Consider the following 22,365-nt stretch of genomic DNA (forward strand, 5'->3'; position numbering starts at 1 on the left):
TCAAAACTATCATTTGCCGTATCTTATTACCTGGATGTGTGACTTGTCAAGGTCAAGTATTGGCCTTCTGGTGGCTTTCCCTGATACTGTAGCAGAAGATGTTTATTTATTTATTTTTTAAACTTGTGCATGCTGCGATTTGGATTTTTGGTGGCAAATGACTTTTGATGTCATTAAAAAGTTGCACAGGTTTCCCACAGCAGCTTGTTCTGGAAGTGCAGTGGCGTTTTTGTTAAAATCTTTCCAACCGGATAACTGAAAAAAAAGCCGCTAGATTTTCATTATTACTTCATGCGAATGTCCATGCATGCATTGTCACTTTACCTTTTAAACCTATGGCTTCCTATGACAAATATATATATAATGTGTTTTAGGTCCATCTCCTATCTGTTGTAAACAAAACATTCAAAACTTTTCCACGCACACCAAGCTTGTTTGATTATCTCTGCAACAGTACAAAGAAGTCCAGGTGACTTACATCAAACTAGAAAAAAGTCCATATCATTCGTAATAAGATATGAAGTTGTCAACTAATATAAGTTTAAAAGTCATTTTGGTCATTCTGAACGTAAGATGGACGAATCTCCGCATATATATATATATATATATGCAAATATATATATATATATATATATATATATATATAGAGAGAGAGAGAGAGAGAGAGAGAGAGAGAGACAGACAGACAGACAGACAGACAGACAGACAGAGCATAAAAGCTATGTTTGATCGTGGAGTGAAGCATTACTGGACGATCAGTCGGATTGGTGTTGTTCACGGCGTCTGGTGAAGGTAGTGGGTCCAGTGCTTACAGCTGTGGATGAACAGCATCCTGGAAAATGAAAATGATGTCTCAAAAATGAGGCCTTGAAGGCTAATGTTGATTTGATTACATGGACGATATTAGTAGATATAGTTTGGAGCTTCGAAACTAACATATAGATTTTACCAATATAGAGAGATTTGAGGAGCAATAGTCCCTGAAAGATGTACAAAACGACGAAAATTTTAGTCAAAACAAAATTATCCATATCTTTCTCTGTGTAGGGTGGTGTCCATCCCAATGTACATAAACCTAAATAGGGGGCTAGTTTTTTGTAGATATAGTGTGTTTTATTGCCATATACACTCAAAGAGCAGGGAAAGCAGTACGATTTTCCAAGTATTTGGTATACGACTCGGTGTTTTTTTTTTAATCGGGACATGCCGAACACTCTACCCACTAGGCTATTGTGTTGGTTAGACTGTGCATGCGTTTGGTAAACAGTAACTTACACTGTGATTGTAAAGCTAACGGCACAACCCGCCGTGGTGTCTAAGTGCCAAAGCGTGGGCAATCGCACAGAGATTGTACGTTGTAAGCACGTACAACGCAACGAACGATGCACGCAACCGGTTCACGGCCAGGCGTGGCGTGCAGACCACATACTTACACCTTAGCTTGCGCAACCGTGCGAGAGACGTGCGTTGAGATTTGCTTTCACCCTGCTCTTGCCAGTTCTTCCCCACGTTTTCGGAAAAACGTGGCGGACATGACTTCCAAAAAACTTACGGGCTAAATGCACGTACGGCGGGTTGTGCCCCTAACTTAACACTACAAAGATGTCTCATGCTGAGTGTAAAAATCAAAGTGCACCGTGTGTTAATAATAATACCTCAGCCTTTTTCTCCGCCCGGGCTCTGGGGAATCTGATCGGGAAGATCTTTCACTGGTTCATCACCTGCACAAAATACAGCAATATGGTAGTTTTCAGAGAAAATTAAGGTCCCCTATCTAACGCATCCACTTCAGGTCAATTTTAAGGTCTTAAAGTCATCCTTTTTAAACCTTAAGCACCCGAACTGTTTTTTTTTCCGACTAAAATGACCCAGTGGGGTCCAAACGGACCCCGAAATGTTTTGTTCAATAAAATTCAATTTCCAATTATCATCGCTGATACATTGCTTCAAGAATGTAAGAGGAATATTCTAATTCCAACTCATTATCATGATTTATGCAAAACATCAGAAGAACTACGTTTTGCACTAACCCTATTCTGACCAGGGTGGGGAATTTTTTTGTTGTGAGGATTAAGTTTTACATGTTTATCATTCTCTGAAGATTTGGTGGTCATACGTGTACGATACACAGTTTTAAGTGGGTCTCAAAAGTTTGTTTAAAAACTGTACATTTTGCTGGGGTAGAGGCCTGCGCCAACATTGATGTCCTATAACGCCAGAACGGCTTATGCTAGAGCCACCAAATTTAGTGAGTTTCCCTAAAATATTGTTGGCAACAAATTCACGAAGTTTGACAAATTTCCATGTTTCTGTGTTGCCATGGCAACCGTTTGTTGACAGGCTGTTTTGCCAAAAATCGCAAATTTCGGTTTTAACAATGTATTTTTCATGTTTATTTGCTATATTGCTGCTAATTTTTTACATAAATAAAATCTTATGTTATTTAGAATATCTTTCATAATTAGATATGCATAGATTATGCTAATTTGATGACGTCATCAGCCCAAAATCCAAGATGGCGGACCGAATGGCCAGATCAAGAATAACTACCTTATTATCCCTTAGAATTTGTAAATAACTGGTATTTTTCACCAAAAACCATCTAAATGAATGTATTTAGTCTATTTCCATTGTCTTTTGTGATTATTTGTTGCAAAAACGTATTTTTGAAAATTCAAGGAGGTGGATATAGTATGGCGGAGCCAAACTGGTATCTTAGATGTGCATGACGTCATTGTATGACGTCATTGTGACGTCATTGATGTTGCTATTGGCAACACAAGTCGTAACAAACATTATTTTTTCTGTTATCTGCACTTGCTATTACATTTTTGGAGCAAAACTTGAAGTTTTCTGCGAATACCCTTTTTTCATGGGTCCGGCCGGTACAATTAAACTGATGACGTCATAATTACGTCATATTACGTCAAGGTAACGTCAAACGTCAAATAATTGTCAGATATTATGTCTACATCATTTCCTAAAAATTTTGTGGCCCTATCGCACGTCGTTCAAGAGTTATAGGACTTAGAAGAAGAGGGCCTCAAAAGCCCCCCCCCCCCCCCCGTCCAGGGATGACCAAAAAAGCCCGGTCTGAATAGGGTTGAGGGTGAGGAAATGGACTATCACACTGTGGTGTTAACAAGCGGGATCAACTTTATTTGTAAAACAAAAACACAAATAAAGGGACCAAAAGCTGCCGATGTTTGGAAAGCCACAGCTGTCATTTTGCAATGCACGAAAAATCTACACTTTTCTAGTTACCATATTTAACTGCCCTGGTAGTAATACTGTGGCTTAATATACATGTACTGTGCTCATTTATTATGCAAATTAGCCCCTGGTTTGCAAATTAGCCCCTGGTTTGCATGACTAGCCCTTTCTGAAAGGCATATCCAAAGTTTCATATACATAAAAAATCACGATAATCCGTCAACCCCTGCCCGAATTATTCCCTTTCAAAAGTATGGCGCAATTGCACACGCGCGGGCGAATTGCTGTGGAATTTCGGGAATTTTTGCCCATCGGATATATCCTTAACAGTAAGCCAAATATTTCTCCATTTTGGAGTTACATATTGCATATTTTTCAGCATTCTTACATGAAATGCAGTGTATTTACAAACTTTTCTCATTAAAAATGCAAGATAGCCCGCGATTTGTATGTTTTGCACTTATTTATGAATGGCATCTCTGAAGCTATCTACAATCAAAATATCATGAGGATCCGTCAACCCATTCCCAAGTTATTCCACTCTAAAGGGATGATGCAACTACACATGCCTGTTGACAAATTCACGAGATTTTGGGAATTCTCGTCAAACGGTCGCAAAACTATTAGGCTCGCCCCTGAGGCGTCGCCAAAAAAGTAAAAACATTATACGTAGGTCTTAGGGGTTTTTTTCCTGCATAGTAGGCATTTGTTTACAAGAATACAACGGGGTCAAACACGGACAAACTGTGATCAGTTGCGTGACCTATCTTAGAAAATGCTGCTTGTCACCAGTACAGTGTAGTAGGTGTACCTTAAACTGACACAAAACGATTGAGATTCGTATGAGGCGCGTATTGTGCGTACGACTGCGCATGAAAAAAATGTCGATACGGACCTCAAACGGACTTTAGATACGTATACGCTCTTTTGACTACACACGAAGGCAACCAACTTAAACATACCTGTCCGCATAGCTCGCTTTAGGCGATGAACAATGACTATGAAGCGTCGGCGGTATTTCTTTACGACATAAAGATAGGACACCAGGTGTACAGTCAGGACAACGATCAACAAGATGACTGCAGTCTTCTTCATGGTTTTACCTGTACGGTGTGTCGATGAAGTTTAGACATCCAGGTAATAAGATATGCGAAAAAAGCAATTACACAAGAAACTGGATATGACTTTTGAAACCGTCAGACGTTTTAACTAGCGTCCACTAGTTTTCGTCAGTGACACTGAAGTGATCCTGAAGAAAATTTCTTTCATGAATAAATTCAAGTTTAGAAATCTAATAGGAAACGTTGTGTCTTAGCCTTGTTTCCCATTGAAATCCAAAATTGTCTTCAGTCTGCCCTTGCTTTGCCTTAACTTTTGGACACTGTAGCTAATTACGTAACAGTTACGTGCCTGCGGGCATGGGTTACATAACACCGCTTCAACTATGTGCAATGAGACGCACGGCCTATAGACATCAGACTGTGTCGCACTTGCACATTTTTTCCACAATTCCAGTGAAGAAACCTTTAACTGTAACTTATCTTTGAATTCTTAAAGGCAGAAAACTTCCTCACGTTTCAGTCATATCAGCATAATTCGACACATCTGCGTAATTCAAGTCTCGTCAAGCTCATCGCTGGATAGCACAGCATGCAGTTTGATTGTATTACTGGTCATTCGTTAAAATTTCGTTAAAAAAAGCACCTTGTACCAAATACTCACCGATTGGCCGAAAAGAGGCGATATTTAAATCCTGACGATGTGACGGAATTGACGTATGTCCAGAGTCTGAGTTAGGCTGCCGCGAATTGTCCCAAGGTTACGAGTTGAATAACAGGATTTACTATATATATATAGTTGCAACGAGCAAAGGACTGAACGTAAAGTAAAAGTAAATGTCAACATACACGTGGTCAGAGGTTAGGTCCTGAGCTGCCCTCAGCCCTGACCCCAGGCGTCTGGGATGTGCCGGCGGGTGACATCATTCCCCATACGGATCAGTCCATTCTAAGGAAAATGCAGGAAAATGGGTGGGGACAGGTTGTTTTAGAGGGGAATCATTGGCCTTAGAACTACGCAAGGCAGGAATGACGTTTGAGAACAAAATGACCGCGCGGTGTATTTGCGATAAACTCCTGTGGTTTTGTGAATAGTTTTTGTAAGTGTTAAGTCAATTCAGGTCAATGTATGAACACTGGGAGCTACTACCTGTCCTCTAAATTCAGTCGGTTGATTAAATAAAGCCAAAATATCAGGGAAAAACTTTGGTTGTGTGATTTACTTTGAAACTTTTAGGCCCCCCTCCCCTGTAACAGGTACTTGTAAACATGCAATGATGCATCTGTGTTATTCCAGCAAGAATAGGTATATTTCCCCGACTGTGAAAGAAATGACTGACGTGCTACGTGTCCCTGGGCCGTCTGGGCTCACGCACGCCGGGTCCCCGGACAGGTAGCCACTCGTAGAAGTCCATGTAAGGAAATGCAGGAGGAGCCTAGGAAGTCTATCAACTGATTGCTTCCCACTGCAGGAATAGCCTGCCAGGACCGGTGGATTTTGTAGTGGCATTATGGCTTTTGAAACATTAGCATTTTTGGTCCATTTTATTTGTGCTGGTATGTTTTATAATTCACTTAGATCCAATTATCTAATTCCACCATGTCATAGTCCATTTCATTGCCTTTGCAATGATACCAAAGTTCCCCAGCTGAATTGAGGAGAAACGAGTTTACACCAACCAGCAAACTGTGTCGACAACACGCTGGGCGACCTCTTTCCATGATAGAACGTACGAGACGAAGGGTCTTCAACAGAGTGAACATTTTCTATGCCAGTGCTATGCCAGTGCTATCAGAGTCTAACATTAAGTTACATATCAAATTAAAGCTAAGGTTTCTGGAAACCAAAACACAGATTTCAAGAGGGATAGAGAACTCGTCATGAATGCAACGCCGTTACAAATAGTGTACTCAAGTTCCAAGGTTACTTGCTAAGAGACCGACTCACTAAGTAGACCGCGCGAATCCCTAAGACAGAAAGTTTGATCTTACAATCATTACTCATATGATATAAAAGATTTGGATTTTCAGTCAAATTCAGGACCGATCTAAATATGGTATTTGTTTTTTTTGTCCACCAAACACCCTTTCTATACCAACCAACTAGGCACATTTCAGAAAACATTGAGACAAAACTGTGCAGCATACGTAAACGGTAAGATTTAACGTGTACACACTGCCAGTTTTCATTTAATCTCGAAAACCCTAAATATGTCAGGTTCTGTTTTATGAACTGACAACCGTGCCTTATATACCGCACGATCTGTATTCGTACCGATTACGTCACCCTTTGTAGTGTCATTACTTCCACGTGGAGTTTACCACCTGTCCCGTGCTAACAAAACAAGAATGGCGTCATATTTTTTTTTTCTTTCAACTACTGGAAGCGACCTCTAGCGGTCCTTGTAAGAAATGCTTTAAGCGGTACAAATCTATGACGACAAAGTTCATTTCTGGTCAAGTAGATGTTCGGAGTAAATGTATTAGATGATAGACTAGTACATGTATACAGAGTATGACGGAACAGAATGTATGAATCTCCAACTATCTACAATGTTTACAAGAATTTGTTTTGTTAGAAACGCCATTTGATAAGATGTGTAGCTTCACATGTCTTTTGCAAACATTATATTAACATCATTCTCTTCGCCAAGAAGAGTATAATGTTATTGCTGACTTGGGTCTGTATGTAGGTCAACAGCATATAACTCCAGAAATTGTGGATGGAACTTTGTGATTTTTGGTAGGTGTATAGCGGTTGTCAAAAGGAATCCCAAGTTAGAAAACGGTTTACCTGGCGTTTTCCTACGGTACTGCAGCAAGCTTGGTATGTTTTTGGGGTTTGTTTTGGGCAGCATAAGTCAAAATGCAGCTGGGCGATTTTCACGAAACTTGGTAGGTGTGTACCGTTTTTGGAGAGGAAGGTCAAGTGCGAAAATGGTTTACCTGGCTCTTACCTAGGGTTCTGTAGCAGGATTTGTATGTTAGTGCGTTTGTCTGTATGCAAGATAACTCGAGAACCCTTGATGGATCCTGATGATATTTGGTAGGTGGGTGGGTGTCAGAAAAACGAAGGTCAAGTTTGATAATGGGCCCTCTAGTGGCTGCCTAAGGTACTGCAGCAAAACTTTTAAATTATACACTTCGTGTTCTGGACAGGCGGTGGTCATGATTTTTTAGTGGTAGATAGCCCTTGAGACAGAGAGTAATTGCTGTGAGTTTGGACACCCTAACGGCTTTTGGGGAACTGCAGGCACCGATTTCCTTTCAAAATTTGGACGAGAATAACTCAAGAACGTGTTGACGGATCATCAGGATTTTTGGTATGTAGATAGAATGAGTGATGACTTACACAATGTAATACTTCTTATGCAAATCAGCAGATAATTTGCATAGTTAATGAGGAACGTTCATAAATCCATTCCAACAGCATATAACTCAAGAATTTGTGTATGGATTTTCATGATATTTGGCATTTGAGTAGCGTTTGCAGAAAAGAAGGTTGTGGCCGAAAATAGTTGGCATATCATTTTCCGTTAGGACGGTAGCGGGCCGAGTGTGTGCGTCCGTTTGTTTGTGTAATGCAACTCGAGAAGCCTTGGAAGGATCCTGATAATATTTGGTAGGTGGGTAGGGGTCAAAACAACGAAGGTCGAGCAAAACTTCAATTTTTTTACATCTTGTGTTCTGAACATGCTGTGGTCGTGATTTTTTAGTGGTAGATAGCCTAAGTGACGACTTACATAATTTAATGCTAATTATTCAAATCAACAGCTAATTTGCATAATTAATGAGGAAAGTACAGAAATCCACTGAATTCCATGATAGGACTTTCAAACTTGTTTGCATTGTTCTTGGCTGAAATGTACTTAAGATAATAATCTACATGGAAAGATGCATTTAGTTGTAATCAGTGGCCAATTAACAGAAATAAACTGTTTTCTATATATATATATATGATCTATATATATATATATGTGATCGTAAAATGATATATATATATATATATATATATATATATATATATATATATATATATATATATATATATATATATATATCATTTTGACCTATATCTATAGACACAGCTGTTACACAGATGTTTTGCTGGAGGAGCTTGTTGTATCATAATTCTTCACATTCTATTTTATTTTACTTTTACTTCTGCATAGAATATGTTGAGCCTCTCAGTGTTTGTAAATGGTAATGGTCAGACCCGGAAGTTAAGTAAAGGAAATTGAGGAAAAAAAACTGTTGATAAACTTGGATACATTAAGCGGAACTTCATCAGGTCCTAACTACACGACCCCCTTGCACAATAACTCTGGCAACAAAGTCATTCTACATGGAGCCTGTTAGCTTTGCCCCCTCAGTCACACAAGGGGGAACAAACACAAACCTCCTGATAAAGGGTCAAAGTCTGAAGTGTTTCGTACCAGTTTATACCTGTTTGCTGCGTAGTTAATAGTCCGCCATGTTGCTTGCTATGTTCAGCCTAAAATTGGTGCCGTCTGAGTACTGTCCACTTTTAACATTGTTTAAGTAAATTAATGTAAAACTCTTACTGTAGAATCATCCAGTACCCAAAATGTTGAGGGTCTGCGAAAAACTTCGCGTAGTGGACGTCAAGAGTAAGAGATTCGGACTAGCGCGTACGGAGACAGACTACCTCCGTGCCCTGCAGGACGCCATGGCGAACATGGACAGGTGTGTGGAAGTGGAGGTGCTCAAAAGTCTAGGCGACGTGAACTTGGAAAAGGGGCAAATGGACAAGAACTTAGAAATGTTTGACAGAGCCATGGTGTTGTACAGAACCGCACTGATCCGGTGTAACGACGCAGATGTGGGAGAAAGTCTTGAACATCGCTACCACTTTGCAGAAAAACTAAGGTTAGGGAAGCGATTAACAGTTTTAAGTAGTTATGAGCCCCTTGATAGCCTCAGGAAACTTTGTTCGCTGCCTAATGTAGCAGAGAGGTTCCTAGATATAGACAGAAGATTGACTGTTAGCGGCAAAAGCCTCTTTTTGCATATTGAATATACCAGATTGATGGTAGAAGGGATCGTAAGCGACGACAATGTGTTAGAGGCGGAAGCGATCAAGAGTCTCGGCGACGTGTACCTGAAAAGAGGAACAGAAACTAGAGACACGACATGTTTGACCAAGGCCACTGCTCTGTACAACACTGCACTGGCACGGTGTGAGCGGTTCCAGGGTACAGTGGCACTCATTCACCGCTTACTGTACACCGGAAGAATCAGACAAAAGAGAACGACAGGAAAGAAGGTAACCACCCTTAAAACAAATATGGAAATACATGATGTGTGTTTTATGGCTTAAGCATTCACTAATTCTTCCACATTCTTAATAAACTACAACGTAATCAGGCGTGATCAAATATTTTAATGGCAGTTGAATATCGACTGACCTGATAGTGACCACGTTGACTTGAATTCAAACCATGTATTGATCAATGCTAATTTGATAATGCGTTGATCATGATTACTATGAAATTCATGTCAACGATATTGAATTGTCGAAGATGGAAAATTTCGTTTACGTCTTACATGACTGTGTTGAAGGAAATCTTACTTTCTTGTCATGATGTTTAGATTGTAGAATAACCAATATTGTCCTAATGATTGTTCTTATCGTAGAATCCAAAGCGCAGATTACAACAACAGCAGGGTCACGTTTCACGGGACTTCCCGATTACGTCACCCAACACTGACGTCAGCGATGTCAAGGGCCATCAGTCTATGTAAGCACAGGTGTTTGGTTTGTCGCTAGTGCTAATAGTTGATAAAAGGTAAACACACTCGATATGTGTCACAAAAGCCAGTGTTAGAGCAAGCAATTAATTGGAGATTTCTATTGGTTCTAGTATCTACTGCTCGGCACAAAACTGCGCACTGAGATTCAGCAAACTATTTGGGAGTTTGTGCCATGGTAATTGTTGCACTGTGATCATTCAGGTACTTTAGGTTTTGGACCGCATTGTAAACACCTCATTTGCTATGTGTGTATAAGTTGCGTTTGGGACTGCATGTATTACTATGTATAAAGATATCTCCTTCTGTACTATCAGTAAAAGAATTTTAAAAATTAAGAATTAAATTAAAAGCCTCAAAATCTATCTCCACTTCAGATCTTACGAGGAGTACCTGACCACAGGGGACCGCGCACTGACTGATGGGAAGCTGGACGTGGCAGAACAGAACTTTGCGTCTGCTCTAAGAGAGATTCACAGTATGTTATATAACTGTGCAACTTTTTTTACCAAGCTTCCTCTTCGATTATGTTGATGGACAAGACAGTTTTACCCATAAAATTGGAATTTAAGTCACTTTCTAGCAAAAAATTGGGCAAATTAGCAAGTAAACATTTTTACAATAAGAAAGTTCTCATCACATAACATCAGGCAGTTAAATTATTTTTGTCTCCAAAATGGTGTCATCAGTTCAAGATTTTTTTTACCGTAAGCATTCTTTCTTGTAAATGGTGTATCCTTGCGAAAAGTAAAACTTTGTCAAATGTTAAAAAAATATAACCTCTCCATTTCATGTGAACACAGAGCCGAGCAAACCCGATCGAGGTAAGGAGGCTGAATGCCTGTCCAGACTTGGTGACGTTTACGTCCAGCGAAGTAAAACAGCAAAAGAAGGTAGGAAATTCACACAGGCAGCAGCTCTGTACAACGCAGCCATGGCAAGAACAGACAAGAACAAACATAGTGTGACAAAAAAACTACAGGAGATAGAAAAATTGTTTCTCTATTACACAGGAAATGTAGAAACAAAACACGTTCCTCCTGATTTGGCTATAGGTCATAAGAAGCGATTACAAGAGATGCGCACGCGCGCTAAGTCACAACTAGAAGCCATCGATCAGCAACACAACCCGTACCAATACGACGAGGATGACCCGGTCATGATAACAGTCGAGGCTGAGAGAGCTGAAGCAGTCAAGTCTCTATTCAAGAACATTGCCAGAGATAGACAGAGTTTTATCCAAGGCCTTGTTGATGAGTGCATTGGCACACTCGGTCCTCCTCCTTGTAAGTACGCTTTCATCGGGTTGGGCTCACAGGCAACAGAACTGGTCACACCTTACTCTGACCTGGAGTTCGCCATTCTGATTGAGGAAGGGAAGGACAATGACGACACACGGCGGTACTTCCTAAATCTCACACACTACCTACACCTGAAAGTCATCAACCTCGGAGAGACCATTCTCCCAGCCATGGCCATCCCGTCACTCAACGATTTTCTATCCGAGGATCCGGAGAAAGACTGGTTCTTTGACTCTGTAACGCCGCGTGGGTTTGCTTTTGACGGCTTCATGCCATGGGCCAGCAAGACCCCGTTTGGAAGAGACGAGACGAAAAGGAAGCGGCCCGTAAGCCTTATCCAAACCCCTGCCGAAATGGCAAAGTTTCAGGAACTAGACGTTTCCGTGGCAGAAGGGTACCACTTGTCAGACATCCTCAGGCGGGTTGTTTTCTTAACAGGAGAAGAGGCCCTCGTGACGACTTATATGGGAAAACTTAACAAAGTCGTCACAGATGATGTACTCTCACATTTCATGTCCAGAATGTCTGTGATACAAATCTTACTGGATAACATTGAGCAGTTTTCTTCCTATGAGCCTACTGGTCAACTGCTAAATGTCAAGAAAGACATTTATCGTTTTCCTGGCATTGTCATCGAAGTACTAGCTCTGTGCTGTCAGATTACTCTTGCCAGCGCGTGGAACATCATAGATAAACTAAAGGAAATGGAAAAAATCCACGAAGAGAATGCAACCCACCTGACGGTTCTGACCAGTATCTCAGCTGAGCTGCGGTTAAGAACATACCTAAACAACGGGGGACAAGAAGACAGTATATCCCCTCTTACACAAATAAAATACCATTCAAAGGCAACAGAGATATCTGACTCCACACTAAGTTCAATATTCCACATTCCAGACATCCAAGTTCTTTTTAGATACTACTGCAGGGCTATCCCTTTGAAGAAATGTATGCCAGGCATTTTGAGGGTCAAACCGAAAAATGTATTGAAAACGACAATCTTCGATACCTCCCATGAATGTAGAGGTCGAATATCCAGAACACTATGCCTGTATGATAGAGCAAAACACCATCTAGAAGCTGCGCTAGTGGATGGTAGAGGTATCTACGGAGACCACATGGCACATCCGGACATTGCCGGATCACTAAGCAACCTGGGATTGGTTTGGAGTGATCTAGGAGACCACAAGAAAGCAATCCGCTTCTTCGAACAGGCACTATCGATGAGGATAACTATCTATGGAGAACACACGGCTCATTCGGAAATTGCCGCGTCACTAAACAACCTGGGGGGATCTTGCAAAGGACTCGGCGATTACAAGAAAGCCATCCGTTACTTGGAACAGTCACTATCGATGATGAAAACTATCTATGGAGAAAACACCGCACATCCGGACATTGCCATGTCACTAAACAACCTGGGATTGTCTTGGAGTCGTCTCAGTGATCACAAGAAAGCAATCAACTTCTACGAACAGTCACTATTAATGTGCAATAGTATTTATGGAGAAAACAAGGCACATCCGGATATTGCCAAGTCACTAATTAACCTGGGATTATCTTGCGGAGCACTTGGCGATCACAAGAAAGCAATCCGCTACTACGAACGGTCACTATCGATTTTGAATACTATCTATGGAGAAAACACGGCACATCCGGACATTGCCACGGCACTAAACAACCTGGGATTGTCTTGGAAAAAACTCCATGATCACAACAAAGGAATCCGCTACTTTGAACAGTCACTATCAATGAGGGCAACTATCTATGGAGAAAACACGGCACATCCGGACATTGCCGCGTCACTTAACAACTTGGGATCGTCTTGGAGTGATATCGGCGATCACAGTAAAGCGATTCACTACTACAAACAGTCACTGTCGATGAAGAAAACAATCTATGGAGAAAACACGGCACATCCGGACATTGCCAAGTCAATTAACAACTTGGGATTGTCTTGGAGTGAACTCGGCGATCACAGTAAAGCGATTCGCTACTACAAACATTCACTATCGATGAGGATAACTATCTATGGAGAGAACACGGCACATGCGGACATTGCAAAGTCATTAAACGATCTGGGAGAGTCTTGGGCGACTCTCGGTGATCACAAGAAAGCAATCCGCTACTTCGAACTGTCACTATCGATGAGAAAAACTATCTATGGAGAAAATACAACACATGCGGACATTGCCGCGTCACTTAACAATCTCGCTTCGTCTTGGAGTGAACTCGGCGATTACAAGAAAGGAATCCTTTACTGCGAACAGTTACTACCGATGATGAAAACTATCTATGGAGACGACACGGCACATCCGGGCATTGCCAAGTTACTAAACATCCTTGGATCGTATTGGTATAAACTTGATCTGAAAAAAGCAATTAGTTACTCTGAAGAGTTACTATCGATGAGTAAAACTGTCTATGGAGACGACACGGCACATCCGAACATTGCCAACTTACTAAACAACCTTGGATCGTATTGGTGTAACCTTGATCTGAAAAAAGCAATTAGCTACTTTGAAGAGTTACTTTCGATCTGTAAAACTATCTGTGGAGAAAACACGGCACATGCGGACTTTGCGTCGTTACTAAACAACCTAGAATCGTATTGGGGTACTCTTGGTGATCTAAAAAAAACAGTCAGCTACTTTGAACAGTCACTGACGATGTATCGAATTATCTATGGGGAAAAAATCGACAAATCCTGATATTACCAGAACCTGGCATTGGTTAACATTTGTAATTTTTAAGGCAAAAGAGTACAAGCAATGATTACAAGAATGCTAATCGCTTTTTATGGCTACGGTCCTCCAAGATTCTAATTCTTTGCATAAATAAATGGTGGGAAACAAATGCATAACAATTGTTAACAGTTTATCAACGACAGGATATAGCATACTTTTCAATTATGCGTTACGATCAGTCTTGATTATGACATAAATACAAGTAGAAAATTTAGCGATGTCTTTTTAAAGTCTGAAAAATTCATTTTGACTCTTTCGTGGTACCAAAAGTGTAAATCTAAATATGAAGAGTTGTAGGCAAAATTTCTCTACCTAGAATCATTGTGTATATATTTTGTTTCAAGTTAAAAAATATACTACTTATATTTTTATTTCAATTTTTCTTTTGGCACTTTTGTACTTATTCATCCTCTAAGTGAGAGGCTATATGCATATGATGAGTGCTCTGTGTATGTGTGTATGTGTCTGTGTGTGTGTGCGCGCGCGCGCGCGCGCGTGTGCGTGTGTTGTGTGTGAAAGAGAGAGAGAGAGGTGTGTGGTGTGTGTGTGTGTGTGTGTGTCTGTCTGTGCGTGTTGTTGGTGTGCAAATATTTGTGTATGTATTTGCTGACAACATACCATATGACCTCGGCGAATGAACTTTATGATATTTGTAGTCGGGTTGTTAGGTAAGCAAAGGTCAATTCCGGCAATGGTCCTATATATATATAGCGCGGTTCTCTCTGTCAACATTTGTGTGCTAAGTGCGTTTCTCAATGGTACAGCACCGGGGCATGCCTCGAGACGTAGATCCAGGACCTCTGAGTTCTTGACTTTTCATCTTAACCATTACATATACGACGTCATGTATTCTTACAAACAGTCAACTGTTTATGTACTATCAATTCGTCCCATACTTATATGATATAGATCACGTTGACGAACATGAAAGTTGCCGGACTTAGGAGTCACAATCTGTTTTTGCACCCATGTCCAGTATCAGGTCCAGTATCAGGGTGAAATGCACGAAGTTGTCCTAAGTTAAGTTAGATAGCAGAAGTTGTCCAAAGTTGTCCGAAGTTATGACGTCATCGTAACCATTATGCATCCTAACTTTGGACAGTCATCCGGATGGTGTACGAAGTTGTCCGAAGTTATGACGTCATCCTAACCATTACGTCATCCTAACTTTGGACAGTCATCCGGGTGGTGTACGAAGTTGTCCATAGTTGTCCGAAGTTATGACGTCATCCTAACCATTACGTCATCTTAACTTTGGACATTCAGCCGGGTGGTGTACGAAGTTGTCCGAAGTTGTCCGAAGTTATGACGTCATCCTAACCATTACGTCATCCGAACTTTGGACAGTCAGCCGGGTGGTGTACGAAGTTGTCCGAAGTTGAACAAAGTTATGACGTCATCTTAACCATGACGTCTCCAAACTTTTTACAGCCAGCAGGAAGGTGTCTACAGGTGTACGAAGTTGTTCAAATTTTAATTGTCTTTTATATTACTCAGGATGGTGGTTAACGTTAATATCTATTTGACACAGAGTTCTCCTAATAAACTTTATAATGAAGTTCTGTTGCAAGAGGAGACCATCAACTTTAAGGTTTATGTCTATCATAACCAATAAATATGAAGAATACCTACCTAAATTAACGCAACTTCTGAAAACTCTATGTAATGTGCAAATAACTGCGACTGTGAAATCGTACTTATTAGGCTTCACATGTCTATTTCCCTTTGACTGTTCGAACTTGAATTCGAATTCGAAACAAAAGGTTATCGAACCAAACTGTCACGTTCTTTTTATTTCTATGGAAGTAAGCTTGCAATAAGCAACAAAATGCTTCTTACGTTACAAGAGGTATCTTTATACCACCGTCCACCCAATAAATATCCTGAGAGGAGGATAAGTTTTGCTGGGAAGACTAGAGGGATAGAGGAATGAGGCGAAGCGCTACTCTTGGCGATCATAGATTCTTGCCACGACTACGTCCGCGCACTGATCAACGTTACCTAGGAAAGGTCCCTGACGGCGAAAACAACTGTAGTGACCGTAGTCCTGATATTGTTCGCGCTGTTTCGCGGAAGCAGAAGAAGATGGTGGAATTATTTTTACGACACAACAGAATGACATCACCCAACTTTGCACAACTTTGCACAACTTCGTACACAAGCCACCCTACCCTGCCTACTGTACGAAGTTAGATGACATCACCCAACTTTACACAACTTCGGACAACTTCGTACACATGCCACCCTACCCTGCCTACTGTACGAAGTTAGATGACATCACCCAACTTTGCACAACTTTGCACAACTTCGTACACAAGCCACCCTACCCTGCCTACTGTACGAAATTAGATGACATCACCCAACTTTGCACAAATTTGCACAACTTCGTACACAAGCCACCCTACCCTGCCTACTGTACGAAATTAGATGACATCACCCAACTTTGCACAACTTTGCACAACTTCGTACACAAGCCACCCTACCCTGCCTACTGTACGAAGTTAGATGACATCACCCAACTTTGCACAACTTCGGACAACTTCGTACACATGCCACCCTACCCTGCCTACTGTACGAAGTTAGATGACATCACCCAACTTTGCACAACTTCGTACACATGCCACCCTACCCTGCCTACTGTACGAAGTTAGATGACATCACCCAGCTTTGCACAACTTCGTACACTTGCCACCCTACCCTGCCTACTGTACGAAGTTAGATGACGTCACGTAACTTTGCACAACTTCGGGCAACTTCGTACACTTGCCACCCTACCCTGCCTATTGTACGAGGTTAGATGGCGTCACGTAACTTTGCACAACTTCGGGCAACTTCGTACACTTGCCACCCTACCCTGCCTATTGTACGAAGTTAGATGACGTCACGTAACTTTGCACAACTTCGGGCAACTTCGTACACATGCCACCCTACCCTGCCTACTGTACGAAGTTAGATTACGTCATCCAATAAATGATTTGACGTCATCTGTGACACCCGATATAGCCTCAAAGCCAGTAGGAAACGGTTGTAACTTCGTACAACTTCGTACAACTTCGTACACCCTAACTTCGTGCACTTCAGCCTGTGGCATCCTACTTACGGCTTTGTCACGTCCTCCCACGTCCCAAGAGGTGAACTTGACGTTCTTGTGTTCTATCGTCTCCACATTGAAGCCTGCAGGAAACAAATTAGAAGTCTCGGAAAACGGACATGTGACATATGGATTCCCTGAGGTCTCGCCAAAAATCATTTGATAGTAAGTACACGTAGTTGTCGGTATAACGACCTTGAAAAATAGCATGTTGCCGAATGTTCGCAAACAAGGTCAAATATGTTCTATCACATCCTGCATGTAATCCAGGCGCACTAATTAGTGACGTCCGAAACTTCATCAATTTAATCATTTTCATTCTTATGGAAGAGCTTATCTACCACTCTGAAATCATGACCAGAACACGAGATATTAAAGCCGGAAGTTTTGCTGCAGTATGCAGAATGAGCCGCTGAGGGCCCAAAGCCTAATCATTTTGTGGTTCCGTCAAGACTATCCCCTGAATGTATTTTCCCTTGTTCGCCTGTGTTCCCTACCTATAGTCGGTATGGTGGCGACAACCTCCCCAAGCTTCAGTCTATACAGGGTTGTAGTCTTTCCGGCGGCGTCCAAACCTAGGTTGAAACAAGTATAAAATTTACATCTACTGTAGTACGTACACGTGAAGACCTACCCAGTGATGTACTGTGTGCGCATGCCGTGCCGTCTCTAACCTCCCCCAGTCCAGATTTCATAAGTCTGTATAGGATTGTGGTTTTGCCGGCACAGTCTAGTCCTGAAGTATATGTGAAGACAGAAGTATGTGTGTGAGAGAGAGAGGTGAGCAGAGTGATTTTTTCACTGAATTGCCCCATCCGTTCATAGTTGGAGCCTGAAATTGCGTATTTCTTTAAATTTGCAAGTAACAAAATGGCGAAAATGGACTTATTGACATAATGATTATCTACAATACATTTATCGACAAGTTTCCACGATTTTGTCCTATTTATTCCTATCTAAGTCTTTAACTCTATCTAAATACGAAATTATGTTTTGTCCTAACTTCCAAGCAGATACATATAGTTACATAATCTATGTTGTCCTGTTTTGAGGAGGTAGATTTAGCCTCCCTAACATCTGCTTGGAGATTTGCCGTCTGCCGTTTTTTTTACATATACTAGGTAAGGTCACATCCATTGTATAATACCCCCCCCCCCCCCCACACACACACAAACACACACGTGCACAGTACATGGACGGCTTGTGCTAGAAGAAAATTGCAGATTACCACTCACCTAACATGAGAATCCTGACTTCTTGTTGTCCGAACAATTTTGCGATGAGTTTTCCCATGTACAGTCCCATTGTTGTATATATGGTAATTGACAACGCGTAGAAAGCCCTTTATATGCCACTGCATGCTGCATACAGCCCAGTTTGTGTCAATAACGTTCCAGGTTCTGTTTTATGAACTGACAACCGTGCCTTATATACCACACGATTTGTATTCATAGCGATTACGTCACCCTTTAAATTTGTAGTGTCATTACTTCCACGTGGAGTTTACCACCTGTTTCATGCCAACAAAACAAGAATGACGTCATATGTGTCTTTCAACTGCTGGAAGCGCCCTCTAGCGGTTCTTGTGAGAAATGCTTCAAACAGTAAAAGTGTGCACATCCCCGAGCAGATATTCGGAGGAAATGTTCTAGATGACATTGAGATCTATACATCAAGCTACTTCCCATATCTTCTGTAATAGATTATATCAACACGTGGTATCATTCCTTGTATAATATGGGTTTCTTTTTCTTCTTCTGCATATGATATGACATTGCGAGTGCATTTTTTTGTACCGACTACACTCTCTTCGCTGCCAAGGGCTGAATAGTAAAGAGGTTACAAAATGCGAGGCTGGAGCGGTTGCCATTCGGTGCCACTCAGGTGACCTCAATGCGACAGCAATTGCCCCATGTGCGGCCAAAGGACTAGGTTTTGAACCACATCAAAAGTCACTTATTACGTATAAGTCATTCCTCAGCCAAGTCTCTCTGAAAAAGATTACCTATGACTTTAAAATACATTTGCCTTTGCCAGAAAATGTCCTTCTTTTCTGTAATATTCAGACTACAACGTTGGAAAATCATATTAAACTTACACCAAGGCTCAGGTTTAACCTCCTTGCTTACACTATATGTCTTAGAATTCGAAAACTGACACAAATTTGAGTTACTACTGTATCATAGTTATTTTTCCTCGTACATGTAAATTGTGTTGATTCCAATAAATCTTATGCGCCTCTCTATGATTCCTGCTGTATTTCATTATTATTTATCCATGCATATGCCATATGAGGATTATAGAACGATCCCATACATAGCCCCGCCACCTTCGTAAAAACGTAGACATGCAAAATATAAAACTTTTAAATGCAAAGACTTGGCTGATATACAGCTAGTCAACCCTCATTGGCCCAACCGGAAATTACCATGTTGTCATTGGTTAATCTGCTAATTATGATGGACAATCAGAATTTGTGTTTTCTCCTGCTGCATTCAGTGACCCCAGACTTAAAGGGCAACGTCCTGTAGGTCGAGTGACGTCATTGTTGTTTACGTTTGAACCCAACAGATCGACCGGTAGGTTGATTTTTCCACCACAGAACAACACAGACGTTGTATTCTAATGCCCTTACCTTATTGGCTATTCGTTCAGCACAAGATTTTTCGCATGCAACGTATTCTGTCAGCTTTCTATTTGCATATTGCCCGTTTGCCAGCTGGCATGCATATTATATACGGACTAGATCGGCCTGGCGGTCATTCCGAAAGCAACACCAGATAGCGTACTAGAGGTCTCATTTTGCATTTGCTTGTGTCAAGAAGAAGGTCTCTGAGTCAGTGTATCGCTGATAATCGGAGTGTCCTGTGCAAAATGATGGCCTTGGAGTTCTGTCCGGTCCCACTGATATGGGTTCTACTGCCTCTGCTAGCCGTTCTCTTCTACGTGTAAGTCAGTCGGTCTCAAATGTTTATGTCTAATTTCCGAATTTTTCTTTGACTTTCGCTGTCACAGTTTCGTTCAGAAAACTTACCTCACTGCCGTCGTCTGACTGTCTCGTAATCTAACGTTAGTAACAAAATGGCATCATATAAACACAACCATGGCTTAAAAGCAATGTAGAATTTAGAAAATGTTTACTGTTCTGCGACCCCTTTGCACAGTTTAGGTCAATATTGCCTTGATCAAGGGGGCCCGTGGTTTCAATCTCCACTTAAAAGTTATATACTGTAAATGTATTTAAGGTTGCGATAGCGGAAAAAAGGACTGTTCGCGGTGGTTTTAAGTTTGCGGTAGCACCATGTATTGTAGTCTCTTACTGCCATGGAAAAATATTCTCGGCGGTGAAGTGGCCACCGCGTAAACCGCGAACATAAAACCACCGCGAACATTTCTGAATTTACAGTATACAAAGTAGGGATGGGCTGCAATTCTAAAATGTATTTAGAATCATTCACTTGTGCCATTTAACCCATGTATATAATAGTCTTTGGCTACACTGTGATGTTATTACTGAATGACCTGAAGGGCGATCGCTAGTGGCCGACCTACAGGTCGAAGGGGTTCCGGAAAAGGTGGGCTGTGCGGTGGCGTGGGCTACCTCAACGGGCTACCTATTCTGGGCCCCCAATGCGGTGTATAGGGGTTTAATAATGGAATTTCCTTGACCACCACCATTGTAATTTACAAGTACCTTCCCTTCGGCCTACTCCCGGCTGGCATTGCCATTGACAAAGTTTTTTCCTAATGGAAATTCCATTACGTGTCAAACCCCCATTTGTAGCCTTGGGGCCCAAATGAGGTAGCCTGCTGAGACAATGTGAGATAGCCTACCTCAGCTTTTCCAAAAGCCCAGGGGTAAATGGCATTAGTCTAGATTATGCATCCGTGTATAAAAAAAGTACATGTACAACAATAAGCTGTTTGCTCGCAAAAAGAAAAGTTTTATTTGGACTTTGTGTAATAATTTTTGATAATTTGTATGGGGAGGTTTACGGTATTTACGCTTTACACTACCCTGTGCTCCTGTATGGGTTCCAGTTCTGTTTGTTTTTTGGCATTTTGGCCCAGTTATTGGCACCGTCAGATTCTTTGGCAGTGTGCATGTCTGGGACCCCTGTGGTATCGAAAAGAATACGGGTTTGCGGAAAAGGCTAGGCTGTCTACCAGGCCTGGCTACCCTGACACTGCCAGTCTGCCAGTCTACCTTTTCTGGGCCTCAAGAGAATATAAATGGACGGCCTAAAACGTCTAAAACGTCTCAACAGAGCGGTGACGTAAATTGCAACTGTGTTTTCCTAACCCTGCGTACACCAACATATTCATTTATCTATATCCAAATCACTGCCCATAACGACCGCGTCAAGCTTGAGGTGTCAACGATTTTTGATGCGTAATTTTGTGCCGAAATCGCCCAGTTTGCGTCGGATTTCGACAGCCATACGATGTTATGTTTAAAATAAAGACCACTATATATCTACTACACTTCAATGTAAATAAATCCTCCCCCTCCCTCTCTCATCTCTTAGGTATGCGGTACAACCTCTGTTTGTATTCAAAAAGATGGGAGTACCCGGAACTGGGATTCCACCATTACCGATCGTCGGTACATCCTACACGGTCTTACTTTCGGTGAGCGTTTCAGCCTGAGTACTGTACTATAATAATATCTGGTGTATTTTGCAAGCCAGTAGGTACCCAATGTGTTGAGTAATGAGGCTGTATAACGTGGTCGAAGCACCTCCTCGAGCAAGGGAGCCCGTTTCACGTCCCTCCCGGAAGACGATTTCGTGGAAAGCTTCGTCAGGCTACAGCAATCCGGTCGTCCTTGGGTAATCCCCCATCCAAGCACTGTCCGGATCGCGCGTTGCTTAACTTCCGAGATCGAGGGATCGGGTGTACCAACGCGCCACACGGCCGTAGCTACTAATGTATGTAATACAGTCAAACCTGCCCAAGCTACCACCCCTTCAAACCGACCACCTGGTCATTACGACCTCGTTTTTCTGGTCCCGAAAATTTTCACCTTTGACGGAAGTGACCCTTTTAAGACGACCAGTTGGCCAACGCGACCACCGAAAATTGGGACCGCAACGGACCAAATCACTGCCCATAACGACAGCGTCAAGCGTGAGGTGTCAACGATTTTTGATGCGTAATTTTGTGCCGAAGTCGCCCAGTTT

General features: G+C 41.6%; 1 protein-coding gene and 2 long non-coding RNA genes across 3 annotated transcripts; 1 reads left to right on the forward strand and 2 right to left on the reverse strand.

The window, feature by feature from the left end:
- Positions 1 to 748: 748 nt before the first annotated feature.
- Positions 749 to 5,265, reverse strand: LOC118412877. The gene is made up of 4 exons (XR_004830833.1): positions 5,121 to 5,265; positions 4,176 to 4,316; positions 1,656 to 1,721; positions 749 to 832 (listed from the first exon to the last, which is right to left on the reverse strand). It is a non-coding gene; the product is annotated as an uncharacterized LOC118412877 (long non-coding RNA).
- A 3,450-nt stretch (positions 5,266 to 8,715) lies between these two features.
- LOC118413726 lies at positions 8,716 to 12,421 on the forward strand. Its single transcript, XM_035817255.1, has 5 exons — positions 8,716 to 9,558; positions 9,930 to 10,033; positions 10,421 to 10,521; positions 10,847 to 12,154; positions 12,369 to 12,421. Exons 1-5 carry the CDS (start codon positions 8,860 to 8,862, stop codon positions 12,419 to 12,421), a joined length of 2,265 nt encoding a protein of 754 aa, XP_035673148.1. The 5' UTR covers positions 8,716 to 8,859.
- Positions 12,422 to 17,218: 4,797 nt separating this feature from the next.
- LOC118414741 lies at positions 17,219 to 20,129 on the reverse strand. Its single transcript, XR_004831020.1, has 3 exons — positions 18,418 to 20,129; positions 17,817 to 17,918; positions 17,219 to 17,265 (listed from the first exon to the last, which is right to left on the reverse strand). It is a non-coding gene; the product is annotated as an uncharacterized LOC118414741 (long non-coding RNA).
- Positions 20,130 to 22,365: the final 2,236 nt, after the last annotated feature.

The sequence above is a fragment of the Branchiostoma floridae genome, chromosome 4 (genome assembly GCF_000003815.2).
Source record: "Branchiostoma floridae strain S238N-H82 chromosome 4, Bfl_VNyyK, whole genome shotgun sequence".
NCBI lineage: Eukaryota > Metazoa > Chordata > Leptocardii > Amphioxiformes > Branchiostomatidae > Branchiostoma > Branchiostoma floridae.

Excerpts from the sequence above, each read along its gene's own strand:
- LOC118413726 (XM_035817255.1), top strand. The coding sequence starts at position 8,860 with ATGTTGAGGGTCTGCGAAAAACTTCGCGTAGTGGACGTCAAGAGTAAG. Across the intron at positions 9,559-9,929 it reads AGAGAACGACAGGAAAGAAG|AATCCAAAGCGCAGATTACA; the intron begins GTAACCACCCTT and ends TTCTTATCGTAG. Across the intron at positions 12,155-12,368 it reads CAACGGGGGACAAGAAGACA|AGGTCGAATATCCAGAACAC; the intron begins GTATATCCCCTC and ends CCATGAATGTAG.